The following is a 14220-nucleotide window of genomic DNA, read 5'->3' as shown; positions in this document are numbered from 1 at the left end:
TGATTATAGTGAAGGTACAATAACGCAGTCATAAAGATACCTCTTTCATAATTTCTTTATTTTATATATAAATTTATTAAATCCTGTTCACTATAGTCTATTTACTAATATAAGTAGACACACATTAAAACAATTGAAATCACTTTTTGCCCGGCTTACACACATTATTCTAACACAGGTGCGACCTGGCCCTCAGAAGTTTGGGAGATAAATATCCTGAAATATCCAGTGAGGCACCAGCTTGTTCAAAATGTCTGTAAGGACATTCATCAGGGACGGTGTGTGAATCTCTTTTGTGTCATGGTGGTCGATAACCATGTTTTTAATCCCAAATTAGAGAATGATACTCAGATGAGGGGAAAATTCCAAGAATTTCCAGGGGGATGAAAGTCCTTAATCTGATGCTTTTCTAACCTTGTAGTTGGTCTTTAGCATGTAACGTCATTTGAATCAGATGTTGTACACCATAGGACGTGTTTCAGCATCTTTATCTACAGTACTATTGTTTTCACTTTTGCACGGGTCTTGTGATGTCTGCCTTTTGCGACAGGGGGTGCTGCAGACCCCCGCCTCCCTGCTTATTGGGTTCTTGCATGTGGCACTAAAAATATGATGAAGTGTGCAATTTAAAAAAGGTTCCTAGGCTTTGGAAACAGGGGCAGTTGGCAACACAAATGGTGAGGCGGCGAATTGAAGCTTTAATGAAGTGATGCATCAGGCAGCAATTACTCACACATTTAAATTCACTTCATGAATAAGATCTCAGTTTTTTAAATTTGTTTTTATCACTATGATCATGGGTTTTAGAGCATCACCCTAACGTATGAGACTTATACATTAAAAAAAGAAACTCAAAATCACACCTTTGCGTATTTGTTAAACGTACCACTCCAAAACCATGCCCACTACAATAAAAACTCCACTCATCTCAAGACTCTGGAACTGCAGAGAACAGTGAGGTTGATGGTGATAACGTGAGAAGGTCGGCGTGATGCTTTGTATTCCATCTGAAACTCAGTCGGATACTCAGTGCTGTCAAGTGGGCAGAGCTTGGTTGGAAAAAGGTGATGACAATGGGTATTTTCCTATTTAATCATTAAAACAAACCTCAGTATTTAGAGTCCTTGTTACTTGCATAAATACATCTCAACGTACAAGTTCAATTACTATGAAGCTGTTCTGTGAGTTGGCTCCTAAAATATTTCTATATTGACCAGAATTCTTTCCTTACTTCACATCAGCTTTGGTAAAACCTTTGGCACAGAGTGTAACTTCGATCCTTTGATCTCTTGCACTTATTTGGAAAACACTACCACCGTCACTACTAGTATGCATATGAAAAGTAGAACAGAGTGACAGTGCGCGAGAATTCATAATAGCAAAAAATAAACCAGAAACTCTGTATGGGTGGCAAATAAATTTTTAATCTTTCTAGTCATCTACTTGACTTTAATTTTCAACATGTTTGTGTCAGCCTCTTTGGTGGGTCTAAAAGCCACAGGGGATGTTTTGCTCAGGCAGAGAGTAACCGCTTATCGCTTAGCTTGATCGTGTGATTGAGTTATACATATATCTATATATATATATATATATATATATACAACACTCTTTTGCCACATACTATCTAATCTAGTTGTCAGAAGTATAAGGTTCCGATTAAGTCTTACCGAGGAACTCATTTTAATGTGTGTTTTTGTTTGGCAACTTTTTACGCAAAGTTAAAAGCTTAAACGTAAGGATTTCAGTTGCAAGGCCACCACAGTGAAATGTGTGTACAATAAAGATTGTGCAGTAATGCAATCATTTGGATTTGTTTTATAAAGTGCAGCAATTATATTTCTGTCTTCAGAGGTTTAGAGGGCTTTGGAGGCAAAAGCGAGACTTAGTATAGAGTATTACTTTCAACAGCCAGTATCGTGATGATTATAAACAGTGAATATTGGAACAAGATGAAACCACAAGCCTAGACCAAGGCTTCACCAGACTGATTTATACCGATGAGTAAAACGCTGAACACCTTCACAGCAGTGGTTTGAATAACGCTTTCTAGATAACTCTGTACAGCTGCATCTGGAGGTAAGGCCTCAGCAAAGTAGAACAGACGTGGTTCACTAAATGACGCTGAATTTGTTTAGCACAGCAAAAGAAACACAATTAAATGCACTTCACTTGCTCAACTGTAGACTTCCTTTAAGGACTGCACAGTGCATGAAAAATATCATGTTTCATTTTTGCTCTTACTGATCATTAAAGACTGTGAAAACAGTAACTGCTGAGATAGTTTAATCCAAATTATCTGGAAAAAACTAAAAACAAAAACCCAGATGTTTTAAAGGATTAGTCAGATCTCATTCACAGTTGTACAAGTGTCTTTTAAGCACAAAGTTTTTCACATAAATCAGGATGCACGCATGCACGACCCTCGTGATAGTCTTACAGGAAGGAAACACGTCAAAGCCTGTTTCAGTTTTGTCCCTTCACTTGTGCCCAAGCTGCATTTTCTCACATCTACTAACATGTGTGTTTGTGGTGTACAGAAAAAGAACAGAGCAATGAGGGTGCTAAACTGAAAAAAAGTTGCAAAAATGCAAGTACAGATGCAGCGTGGTCTCTAAATCATCTATGAAGCAGGAAAAGTAGCTTTTCATGACTGGCTGGTTTTCAGGCTCCTTTTCAGATTTAACTGAAAGCTTTAAAGAAAATCTCCTGAAGTGTTAAACTGATGCTGAATCTGAGTGGAACATATGGAAATGAGGGTCATTATCAGTAGTAAATTCAGGTTGGTGTCTTCATGTGAATACTTTCCAGTGGTCATACTCAAAACTCATGTAGGTGTTCCTCATAAGACAGACTACTAACACACCAGATGTCAAATGGAAATACTTTATTTATTAACAAATCTGCTTGCTCTTTCATCTCCTGTTGAAAGAAAATAGGAGTATATACTTTATCTGTATATACTTTTAAACTTAAGTATAACAACATTCGTTTTATAGACAAATATTTAGATCAAAACCAAAATAAATACTTAGAAAATGCTGAAATTAAATCAGCACTTTAGTGTCAAGTGACTCCCCCATTATCAATAAAACACACAATACTTCTTTCTGCATGTGGTTCATTTACTGTCACTGCCTTTTTTTTAAGGTGCCATTTACGAGAATGTGCACTATTTCCCTGTTTTTACCTTCACAGATCATATTATGCAGAGTGCAGTTATTGTGTATGATAGAAATAACATTCAATATATCAGTCAAGTAAAGTAATGAGTAAGTTTCACTTCTGCCTGAGTTGTTTACATTCAGTTGCGTACAATTTCAATATAGGACACAATGCCCAACACCCCGGATTCTTTAGATTTTGTATAGACCAAAGAAGTTGCCATATTGCGAGTGACTAAGATATCTTGGGTGGGATACATTCACATAAACTCTGTCATATTTTTTCAAGAACTTGACCAAGCCGAGGTAACTCTCTGTGGTCCACGAGTAGCTCGTCTGCTGAGGGCAGAAACCCCCCCTGTGGGCTTTCATCAAAGTCAGAGGTTGGGTATGTATTGCTCTCCTCACAAACACAGTGTGATCAAATGAGGACGGAGGTGAGCATTGCTTAAAGATCAACTCAACCCGTGAGTAAATGTGGTAGATTCCGGTCTCATTGACCTGCAGAGCACCATCTGCAGTGAGATAAGCCACTGCTCCGGAGATGAATGCCTGACTTGTCCTTGAATCCCATCTTAAAGTCATAGGGTGTTCTGTTTTCTCAATTCGCCCTGCCAAATGAAAGATCTGATGTTAACAAATGTGCAGTTTGTAACAATCAAAGAGCATGGCTTAAATTTAAAAAAAGACATACCTATCACATGTGCTGCAGATCTTTTGCTTTTGTCCTGACCATTAAGGCCAGATTCATCAAGACCTGAAACAACACACAGATTAGAGTCACATCATCTTTTCTTATCCTTTAATGGGGAAAAAAAAAGCTGTGTGATGAGAGAGACCTACCAATTTGCTTCTGGGGTACACTAAACTCAGCCGCAGGTTGGTTCACCTTCAGTAAAATAAAAGTGACATAGAAGTCTCAATACCACATCATAGACGCTGTGTCTCAGTGCTTATTTCTAAAACTCGCAGAGAGAGGATATCCTGTCTCACTGGACTGGTGACCACAGATGGAACAATGAAGCCCTTGGTATGCCTTTTAAATGTCAAGGCACAGCTAAAGAATAACACATCTGTAAACAGTGCCAAACCGAATAGTTAATTAATTAGTAAACTTTGCTGGTCTGCTAAACTTTCCAACTACTCTTCCATTCTCCCACCTTACACCTACCCATCACTCCCCCTCTATGCATGGGTGACAGTAGTCACCTTTTTCACTTTTGGTGCGTGTCACCAATTAACACATCTGAAAAACCAAAACCGAACATAAAGGAATGTTACTAAAATTATGTCTTTGCAAATGTTACTTACTCCCCTGCTTTGTTAAGAGTCATCACATCATTACTGTATCTCTTTCTTGATTGCACTAATCATTAGCTTATTAACTCACTGTAAGATCGTTGGATTTGTTCATTCTTATGAATTTTCCATGTTAGTCCTTACCTCTCCATCACTGTTCCTCAGTTGGTCCTCTATCCTGGAAATCTTAAAGGCTTCAAATCCCAGGGCTGCAAACACGAGCAGAAACAGAAAGAGCACGACCAATGCCAGCCCGGGGCTGATTCCCATGCAGCCCTTACTCTTCCCACGGCTCTTCATTCTCTCCTGGGCAGGCGGGAAGGACCAGCAGGGTATAAGACTTGGAGGCTGAGCAGAATCCTGCTGTCTTCCTCCTCCTCCATCCACAAGAAACATTTGTGGAAATGGATAGTTCTGCTCAAAGTTCACGGTGCAGGCCATACCACTGATCTGTGATGTGTGACAGATATGTGCATCTATGTCCTCTGCAAAAAGGAGGTGTGTGCTTCTGTCTGAGCACCTCTGACTTAAAAGAAGCTGTCAAGGCATTCACCACCCACAACCCTCCCACGCATTGAAGAGAGCATGTCATTTTACATGAAAATTTTAACCACTGCTTATTTCCTCTGGGTTGTTTTGTGTTTGTTTGTTTTTTTCAAAATATTGCCATGTAACTTTTTATTTAAATGTTATCAAATAATTTGGTTTTTCTATGCTTCATAGGTCAACTATATGAGTGTACTGTGCAACTAAGTCTGAGAAGAAAGGAAGTTAGAGGTTTCAATTGACCCTCACCTCACTAACCACCTTACAAGTCACTTGAGACGTGAAACTTTTTCACAAATTCCACAAAAGGAAAGATTGAGCAACTACAATCACCTGCACTGGATGTTAGAAAAGTGTAAAAAGTCTAGCTGCCCAGTTGACATAGTTCTGAGCTTCTTTACTGGCCTTTCTGGTTTGACAAACTGAAACTTGAAATTTGAACCAGAGAGAGATGTCGCACAAATCTGAATCGTTTTAGAGAATAAACACGTCATTATCAAATGGTATTTTTCCTTTGATTTACTCTTAATGAGACACAGTCTGTTAGTAAACAGTGATACAGCAGTTTCAATAGCACACAGAGTATTCTTGGTGGGATGATTGTGCTGCCACATAAAAGAACGCACATCTCTATCTCTGCACTGGCTTTCCTGCCATCTGCTTGTGAAGACTTGACAGCAACGATACTTCAGAGGTGAGACTCAACCCCAACCAATACCTCAGAGATGGGCTTCCAGGAAAGCTGAACACACACCGCTTTCCTCCCTGCTCAGTACATTGTTAATAGCGTTGTGGTCTTACTGACATTTTGGGTTGGTTTCCTAGGATATGGAGCAAATGCGCCTGCCATCTCATAGTTGTGGGTGCAGCAGTTTCCATTACCTATTATCTTTCAATCACAAAATTCTGCTTACAAGCACAAGTAACCCCTATTAGTGGGCTCTTGGGACAAAAAAAAAGTGTCTTTCGAGTTTCGACCTTGCAGCTGAGAGAGCTGCAAGGCATTTAGAACGGCATCGAAGCAAACGATTTACATCAGCTGTGAATTTAACTAATAACGTCCATTGTCTAGATTCTGTAGTCTTTATCTTTTTTTGGTATTGGTATATTTTAATCAGTTCGGTGCAAGCCCTCAGTCCTGTCCACAACTGTTTCATTTTTCCAAGTTCATGCAGAGACAGTGGGAACTCCACCATAAAGTGTGCAATAGGTTCGAAGTAAAATGGCAACTACGTCACACTTAACCATAAATTGCACAGACTGCATTTAGTCTACAAGCTGATGTATCTGTTTCCCAGAAGTGTCATGCTGAAAGCGGTCCTCGCAGCAACAGTAGCAACAGCTTTAGCAGCAAAGAATGGGTTAGGTGGGAGGGTGGGGTTTTGGGGTCTAACCAGGCCGTCTACGCGGCTGCTCCAGTTAATATAACCTGAAAGAGAAGACTAAAATGAATCACTGAATCAGCAAGTGACTCTATCAATTAGTTGGCTTCTCACACATTCTTCTTCTGTTGCATAATGGAAGTTGATGTGGTCAGGATGACTGACTTTGCTCAGAAGTGCCTGAAAATGACAATGAACTTCTCTACCTGAAATCAACGACATTACTCACCCTCTTTGGAAACATTTCCTTACACAGCAGGTTTTGTAACTTTGTCCTAAAATACTTCATAATTTTCATAAATGAAGCTATTGTTATGACATTATATGACAACAGACATTTATATGCTAATATAAACTTTGGATGGATGTGCTAAATGAACACAGGAGATGAAAGAGTTTTCAATAAACCATTGTATTATAAAATATGTAATATAAAAAACAAGTTATGTGTCAGAGTCATCATCAGAAGAAGAATAACAGTCTAGTCCCAAGACATGACCAGTCCTTTCCTCCATTGTCTCAATGTTGGATGACTTCCCAGGTATCCTCCCTGCTGCTCCACAGTTTGAGTTATTCTGTTGGAAGGCAGCTTTCTGCCCAACAGGCTCTGATACCCCGTCTTTGCTTTTCTCTGAATATATTTGTCTTGATAGGGAATTATTAAGATTTGGCAAGCCACACTGCAGGATCCTGGCAAGACTCTGCGTTTGAGAGGAACTAGGCTGAACTGGTGTTCCTCTGAATGAAGCAGCAGCCACTGCCAGCCGAGTTTGATCAAAAGAAAGCGGCTGGTCCTGAACTGCGCACATGGCCTTTGAGGTTTCAGAGACCAGCTTAGTGGGTGCAAAACATCCTGTCATTCTGCTAATAAAGCCACTTTCATTTTGCTGACTGGCATCGTTTTGTGACTCACAGGTCCGAGGGTTTTTAACTGTAAATAAAAGTGAACACACGTGAGATATATGTATGACCGCTAACACAGTCTTAAAGCAACAACAAAACACACAATGTTAATTTAACAGGATAACAATTTGTGTTAAAAAAAGATTATGTTTTAATATAAATTTTTTACGCTACATCTGGCAATTTAAAAATTGTGTTGTTACTGATATAACTGTTTGTTATAATTTTTATATTATTATTTTTTTCCCCAGGTGGTCTCAAAAATATTATAGAATATTTTACTGAGTATCAATATGAGAGATTGAAATTATAGTTGTGTGACAACTGCATTATGTAGCATGAACGTAATGATGCATTAACCTTCTCTTTCATGGCGTGCTTTTTTTAATTTCTCTTTGCTATTTGGGCTGATTGGGACCTGATGAAAAAAAAAACAAAAACAAAGAACTGACTTTTTACCTGACTTTGCTCTACAAGGGCCTGATATCCACATATGAGGACATTTGTTTTAAAATTTGATAGAACAGTGGCAGCATAATGTCCTTGTAGAGCCAAATTTAGTACTGTGGTCTAGACCAGCGGTCCCCAACCCCCGGGCCTCGGACCGGTACCGGTCCGTGAGTCGTTTGGTACCGGGCCACGAGAGTTGAGGCTCAGGTGTGAAATGTATGGTTTTCAGGGTTTTTATCGGTTTTCAGCGTTATTTTGTTATCATTTTGATCGTTAACTCGGTTTTCCTGGGTCTTTTCACGTGTGTTATGAATAAATCTTCTTTTTTTCGGTACCGGTACTAGTTTTATTTTGTTGTATTTATCCGCGACACATTAAAGGCCGGTCCGTGAAAATATTGTCGGGCATAAACCGGTCCGTGGTGCAAAAAAGGTTGGAGACCGCTGGTCTAGACAACCCAAAATGTGATGTCCACATATGTGGACACCAGGTCCTAGGAGGTTAATATTTACAAGGTAAACACCTTACATTAGTCAAATCTAATGTCAGCTCAAAATAAAAAAAAAAGATGTATATGCTAACTCACAGATTCTATATTGTTTAGTAAAGTCTTGTTACAAGGCCTTGCGTTACAGTTGTGGTCTGCAGTTTCCATCCAGTCATCATGAGCATGAATGTAAGGATAGTTGTAGGCTCTTCATGATTTCCTTGAATTGTTTTTTTTTTCCAGAGAAGAATAATTATGTAACATGAAAATTAAAGGACTTTAAAAAAAAAACAGGAATTGGGCGCAGAAGTTTAAATTATCACTTATTCTAATTATTATTATTATTATTATTATTATTATTATTGAATTTCTCTAATTCACACAAGATCAAAATTTAGGATGAAATATATAATTTGATAACTCTAGCTGGATGTTTTACCACTGTTCTTGGCAAAATTACTAGAGTTCATTTAAATTGGTTATTTTCATGTCACAGACCTGGTTATTCAATAGGATTGAGGCTGTGGCTTTGGCAAAGCCATTCCAGGATCTAAACACATCAAAAAACATGTGGACACTTGTGTCCATGTTTCAACCATTTGGCTGTTAAACTGAAGGAAAGTTGTAGAAGTTGAATGTAGTCCCCTTTCATTATATCATCTACTTTGTGTAATGTACCTGTACCACTGACAGCAAAATGGCCCCACAGCTTCATGCTACCACCATTACCAGATTTACCTGAAGGTGCATATACTTTTCACCCTCTGAAAAGAAAATTCAAAATAAACTCATCCTGGAAAAAGAACTGTTCAAAGAAATCATGAAAAAATGCCATTCATGGTATTGATGGTACCATTCATTCCTCTTATTCATGCCCATGTTGAGTGTATACAAACAACTAAGTGTTTTCACCGTCAACATCTTGGAGTTTTGAAACCTGATGCCATGAGCTGGTGATGGATCTGAATGTGAAATTCAAAGAACACACTCACCAGCTCAGCTTGCCCTGGTCTATCCTGCTTTCTGAAACTAATAATGACCATCATTTACAAATATTTTATTCAGTATGAACTAAAAAGTAGCAAAGTTGTTACTTAGGAGTCACTTAAGCTTTAGCTTCACTTTTCAGACTTGGAAATTATGTATATGGTTTATCTTATTTCCACATTACACATTCAGACTGTATTTTTTGTGACATTCTAAGATGAAATATTCTCATAAGTCAAAAAGAAAAACTATTAGTTTCACTCTAAGCAGAAGATTAACTACTTACCAATTCCTGGAGAATCTTGCATATCTGCTCTTCGTTTGCAATAAGCTCGAGGAGTCCATGGCTTGTGTTTACACGATGGATCAAGAACTCGTAGTTTGGCAATGAAGCGTTTGTACTCTTTCTCTAAGGCCTCAATGTGCAGCTGGAACTCTCCTATCTTCCTCTCCGGGTAATGAGAAAGTTGTGATTGCTGGAAAAACAACAAGAACTCGGTAAAGTATAAATAAATAAATAATAAAATAAACCCAATCTTGCTTTGTTACAAACACTCACCTGTAGATAATACTCAATTTCATTCTTGATGCTGGGGATCCACTTTTTCACAGCAGCAGCTGAATTAAGAGTAGACTGTGAAAGGAAATGGCTTGATGAAATTAGCCAGTTAAGTGAATTATGGTGACAATTTCATGACTTTTGTGTATTTTGTTTGCTTCTTCATTACCAGCTTTGGTCGACGCTCATGAATATCTCTGAGGCGTCCCTCTGTAAAGGAAAAGAAACCTGTGTAGCCAAAGTCCATCTAGAACATAAGTGAGCCCCCCAACGAGGTGCAATACCATCTTAGATAAAGTGCACAAAAGTGCCAGTGAATATCTTCATCAAAACATGGTCAAAGGTCACAAGGAATATATTACTAATAACATAGATAAATTAACTAACGAACAAAAAAATCCTGCTAAATATTCAGTTCAGTAGCACAACAGTTACTTGCCTTGAGATTCTTAGCATAATGTTGCCTCTTATTAATTATTTTGTTTTCCTGCAGAACAGCCTGCAGGCCATATTTTATGTGTCTGTAATCTAGAAACATGTCTAACCACTCAGCCATCTTGGTCGACCTAAAGGCAGTTATTTGGGCAGTTATTCTGCAGCCTTATGTAAATGACCTTAAATTTCATTAGCCATCTGGGCATAAAATATTTATTTACAGATTCACTTGATGAAAATGCTTCTAGTATCATCCACCTAACTTTATAGATAGATATAGATAAAAGTTACTCCCCTCTTGTTTTATATCTGGGGAAGTTTCCGATTAAGAAGTACTTACTTGTCCCTACTGGGAAATCATCCACAATCACCTTAAAGCTTTTATGTAACAGTCGTCTTACTCTTCTTTTTTCTATTTTCTAACATAACAACAGGTAAAAATGCAAACTTATATTTTAGTTGGTTTTGTCTCTGGTTATCATCTCTGGGTTTCAGAAGGGATCGCTTATGGTCGGATATGCGTTTTCACGTGGGCTAAAGCCTGTGTATTAAACCAAGTGAATATGTGAGAATGAGAGACAGTGGACAAATAATGCTATGCAGTCCAGCTACTTTTTGAGCTTTGGTGAGCGTGTAAACTACAAGATTTCAATGTATGTTTTTAATTGGACTAGCAGCTGAGGGTTAGCACTAGTGTAGTTAACAGGCAGAGCTAGCTGCCCCCAAAGCGGCTTGTTTTTATCAACTGAATGCATATCGCACTAAACTTATTACCCGCTTACCCTCTCTCTCTTTCTGGAGCCACAGTCTGTTCAGTCTGCCCTGCTGTTTTTCCTCATTTCTCGCCATTTCCACTTCGTCCACAAAAACCGCTGCGAATAAGGAAAAACAATATCACGTGACACAAAACAGCCCTCACGTGATCTCAACCAACATAACGCGAGAGCAGCAGTTAAAATCGCAAAATACATGCAATACCTCGTAAAACCAAACCCAAAATATTTGTCTTGTGGTTCGTTGGTAAGCGAACGAAATGAAATGTAATATATGGGTTAAAGCGTGCAAACCAAGTGCATTTCTTTTTCTTTTTATTATATTATTTTTTTTTTTTTTTAAATATTATTATTATTATATTTTTTAATGTATTACCTGCAAAGGAGCAGGAAATCCGAATATTCAAGCAGAATCTGTGTAGAAAATAGTGTACATAACAATCGCCCCTGTTACAGATTTATTACATGCAAAGTTGTTAGACATGATTAGATATATTTTGTGTTGGATAATTATTAAAAAACAGACATTACTTAAAAATATCTAATAATACTTAAGTAGCTTAAAAAAGTTCGGGCGATTTAAAATATAATTAAGCTGCTTAAATGTAGAATTGCACTTTTCATATTCTTAAATGGAAATTATTCATTCATATATGTGCATATCAATTTATTGCAGCCGCTGATTAGTTTACTTACTCATATACTGATGAGTAAATGTATCTATAACAATTAAATTGACATATCTGCAACAAAATGTAAGCAAACATTTATACTGTTTATTTTATTTCAAGCAACTAAGACGTTCAAATGAATTATATGGAGTAGAAAGAACAACATTTTCATCCAAAATATAGAACAGGAAAAGTAACAAAAAGCCCCTTTAAAAAAAGACAGTAGCGCAACATTGAAATACTAATATAAAGTACATTAAACCTGTACTTCAGTAAGGTATTTGAGTAAATGTACGTTAAGTTACATTCCTAATCGCTGTCATTGATATCCAGTGACGTTTACCACTGTAAGATTAACAGCACTCTAGTCCAGCCTAGTCAAGCACAACACCTACTGGCAATATTTGGGTAACAAAATACTTCCTCAAACATATTCTTTAAATTTGTTATTTACATATTTCTTCACAAGCCTTGACATGATAACAGTCTAGCCTATGGGTGTGCAATCTGCTCCATATATGGTGGCCTCCATAATGTTTAGGATAAAGTCACATTTCTATAGTTTTGCCTCTGAAGTGCAGATATTCAAATGTAATTCAAGGGTTTTTAAAAAAAAATTGTGCATGAACCAGAATTACAGGCATTTTTATAAACAGTCCCCCATTTTCAGAAGCTCAAAATGAATAGGAAAATTGACTGACCAAGAGGTTTCATGGTCAAGTGAAACCTGTTTCACTGTTATTTCATGACAAACAAAGCAGACATACATCTCAGCAACACCAAAAGGCCAGAAAGATCACAGAAAACAGAGAAGTGAATAATTTTGTATTATAAATTATTTCCATAGTTAAGAATAACAGCTTCGCAATATCTAACCAAGTCCAGAACTGTCAAGAGACATAAACCATGAAAGGAAATACTGAGAGTGCAAACCACTGATTACACTCAGGAACATAAAGGTCACATTTGAGTTTTCCAAAAAACATCTAAAGACGCCTGCTTAGTTCTGTTTAAAAAAATTCTTTGGAAAGTTGAAAGCAAGTTGAACTTGTGCCAGAATGGGAGGAGACAAATATGCTCATGAACCAAATTGCATTATCTTTCAAACATTGTGGACTTCAAGTAGTCATTGACTGCAAAGGTTTTTTTTTTTTACCCAAGTATTAAAAAGAGTCTATAGTTTTTACATTTATTTTAGTTTGTCCTATTAATTTTGAGCGTCTATAAATGGGGCACTGTGTATAAAAATGGCTGTAAATCTTAAATGGTTCATACAAAAAAATTTAACACCTCGAATTAAAGTTGAACATCTGCACTTGAATCAAATATTGATTGTTTGATTTGAATTGAATTTGATTTAAAAGTTGTATCCAAACATTATGGATGACACTCATTTGGGAGTTTTTTGGAACCTACATTGACTGAAAAATGGCCGTATGCGGCCACTGAACCTATAGTTTAATTATAAATTTGTTTAAAAAAGGAGCCGTATCCGACTGTAAATGACCACGGCAGAGTCGATGACTTTATAAAGCTTTTCAACATATTTTATTTACACTTTCCTCACAGTTGCTGTACACACAGTTAGCCGCCGCTCTCCCGCTGCCAGCCACACAACTCCACAACAACAACGACATAGGACCCCGGTCAGTCTTTTAACCCGGCGAGGCGTGATTGCGGATGCCGTTGCAGGTGCGTTCGCCTACCCTGTAGCGACACCGCCGACCACGACCCGCCACACCGACACTTTCATCGCCCAGCCGGGGTGAAGAAATATAGAAATAAAAAGCAGAATCTGTGAATTCCTTCAGTGAATCAGATTATAGAACTAGTCCAGGCAGTAAAAATGCATTTAAGCTTTTACATTTCCTAAACTAAGAATATACCCACTTGATGAGACCTGATATTACCTAAACGTTAGGAAAATTTAGTCTAGTTCTTTGAGGACAGAGCAGTTGACCTCTATCTAATTTGGATTAATCTATATTTTGTGTCAGTAAATTTGTAAAACAGGAGCGATGTCATTTATTTTTACCCAGTGTAGCAGATCGTGTGAGGGATGGCTGAGCAGTGGAAGCACAGATGAAAGGGCCTAAAGATAAAAGGCCAAAACTAAATACAGCAACTAGGAAAATCGTTCAGGCCCAGTTTATTTTGATGACTACTAATGACGCTCAAGAGGAGTTGAAGTTCTTGCCTAAATAGTCCAGGAAGGACTCCTCCTATTCCTTGAGACCAAGTAACCATAAAGCAGGGGTCCCCAATCTCAGTCCACGAGGGCCGGTGTCCCTGCAGGTTTTAGATGTGTCCTTGATCCATCACAGCTGATTTAAATGGATAAATTACCTTCTCAACATGTCTTGAAGTTCTCCAGAGGCCTGATGATGAACTAATCATGTGATTCAGGTGTGTTGACCCAGGGTGAGATATAAAACCTGCAGGACACCGGCCCTCGTGGACTGAGATTGGGGACCCCTGCCATAAAGTAAAGTCCTGTGCATAAGTCTTGAGTCACATCTCTCTCTCTCTCTCTCTCTCTCTCTCTCTTTTTTTTTATTAAAAAATAT

At 37.9% G+C, this 14220-nt stretch overlaps 2 protein-coding genes across 2 annotated transcripts; both read right to left on the bottom strand.

Annotated features, from left to right (window-relative positions):
• Positions 1 to 1666: 1666 nt before the first annotated feature.
• faslg (Fas ligand (TNF superfamily, member 6)) lies at positions 1667 to 6770 on the bottom strand. Its single transcript, XM_084922185.1, has 4 exons — positions 4605 to 6770; positions 4005 to 4050; positions 3856 to 3918; positions 1667 to 3772 (listed from the first exon to the last, which is right to left on the bottom strand). The coding sequence occupies exons 1-4, from the start codon at positions 4899 to 4901 to the stop codon at positions 3354 to 3356; spliced, it is 825 nt and encodes a 274-aa protein (XP_084778311.1). The 5' UTR covers positions 4902 to 6770; the 3' UTR covers positions 1667 to 3353.
• An 11-nt stretch (positions 6771 to 6781) lies between these two features.
• On the bottom strand, positions 6782 to 11138 carry LOC146362002 (uncharacterized). The gene is made up of 5 exons (XM_084922183.1): positions 10992 to 11138; positions 9944 to 9984; positions 9775 to 9849; positions 9502 to 9691; positions 6782 to 7319 (listed from the first exon to the last, which is right to left on the bottom strand). Exons 1-5 carry the CDS (start codon positions 11056 to 11058, stop codon positions 6832 to 6834), a joined length of 861 nt encoding a protein of 286 aa, XP_084778309.1. The 5' UTR covers positions 11059 to 11138; the 3' UTR covers positions 6782 to 6831.
• Between the last annotated feature and the right edge of the window lie 3082 nt (positions 11139 to 14220).

This window comes from Perissodus microlepis, chromosome 23 (assembly GCF_051167445.1).
Source record: "Perissodus microlepis isolate ML-2025 ecotype Zambia chromosome 23, ASM5116744v1, whole genome shotgun sequence".
Lineage (NCBI taxonomy): Eukaryota > Metazoa > Chordata > Actinopteri > Cichliformes > Cichlidae > Perissodus > Perissodus microlepis.
This window is presented reverse-complemented; position numbering and strand designations above follow the sequence as displayed.

Bases quoted from the DNA above. Each gene is read 5' to 3' on its own strand.
- faslg (XM_084922185.1), bottom strand. From the start codon at position 4,901: ATGGCCTGCACCGTGAACTTTGAGCAGAACTATCCATTTCCACAAATG. The intron at 3,919-4,004 runs GTAGGTCTCTCT...GTGTTGTTTCAG, and splicing joins TGTACCCCAGAAGCAAATTG to GTCTTGATGAATCTGGCCTT. The intron at 3,773-3,855 runs GTATGTCTTTTT...TTCATTTGGCAG, and splicing joins ATCTGCAGCACATGTGATAG to GGCGAATTGAGAAAACAGAA.
- LOC146362002 (XM_084922183.1), bottom strand. From the start codon at position 11,058: ATGGCGAGAAATGAGGAAAAACAGCAGGGCAGACTGAACAGACTGTGG. The intron at 9,985-10,991 runs GTAAGCGGGTAA...TTTCCTTTACAG, and splicing joins GCTCCAGAAAGAGAGAGAGG to AGGGACGCCTCAGAGATATT. The intron at 9,850-9,943 runs GTAATGAAGAAG...TTCCTTTCACAG, and splicing joins ATGAGCGTCGACCAAAGCTG to TCTACTCTTAATTCAGCTGC.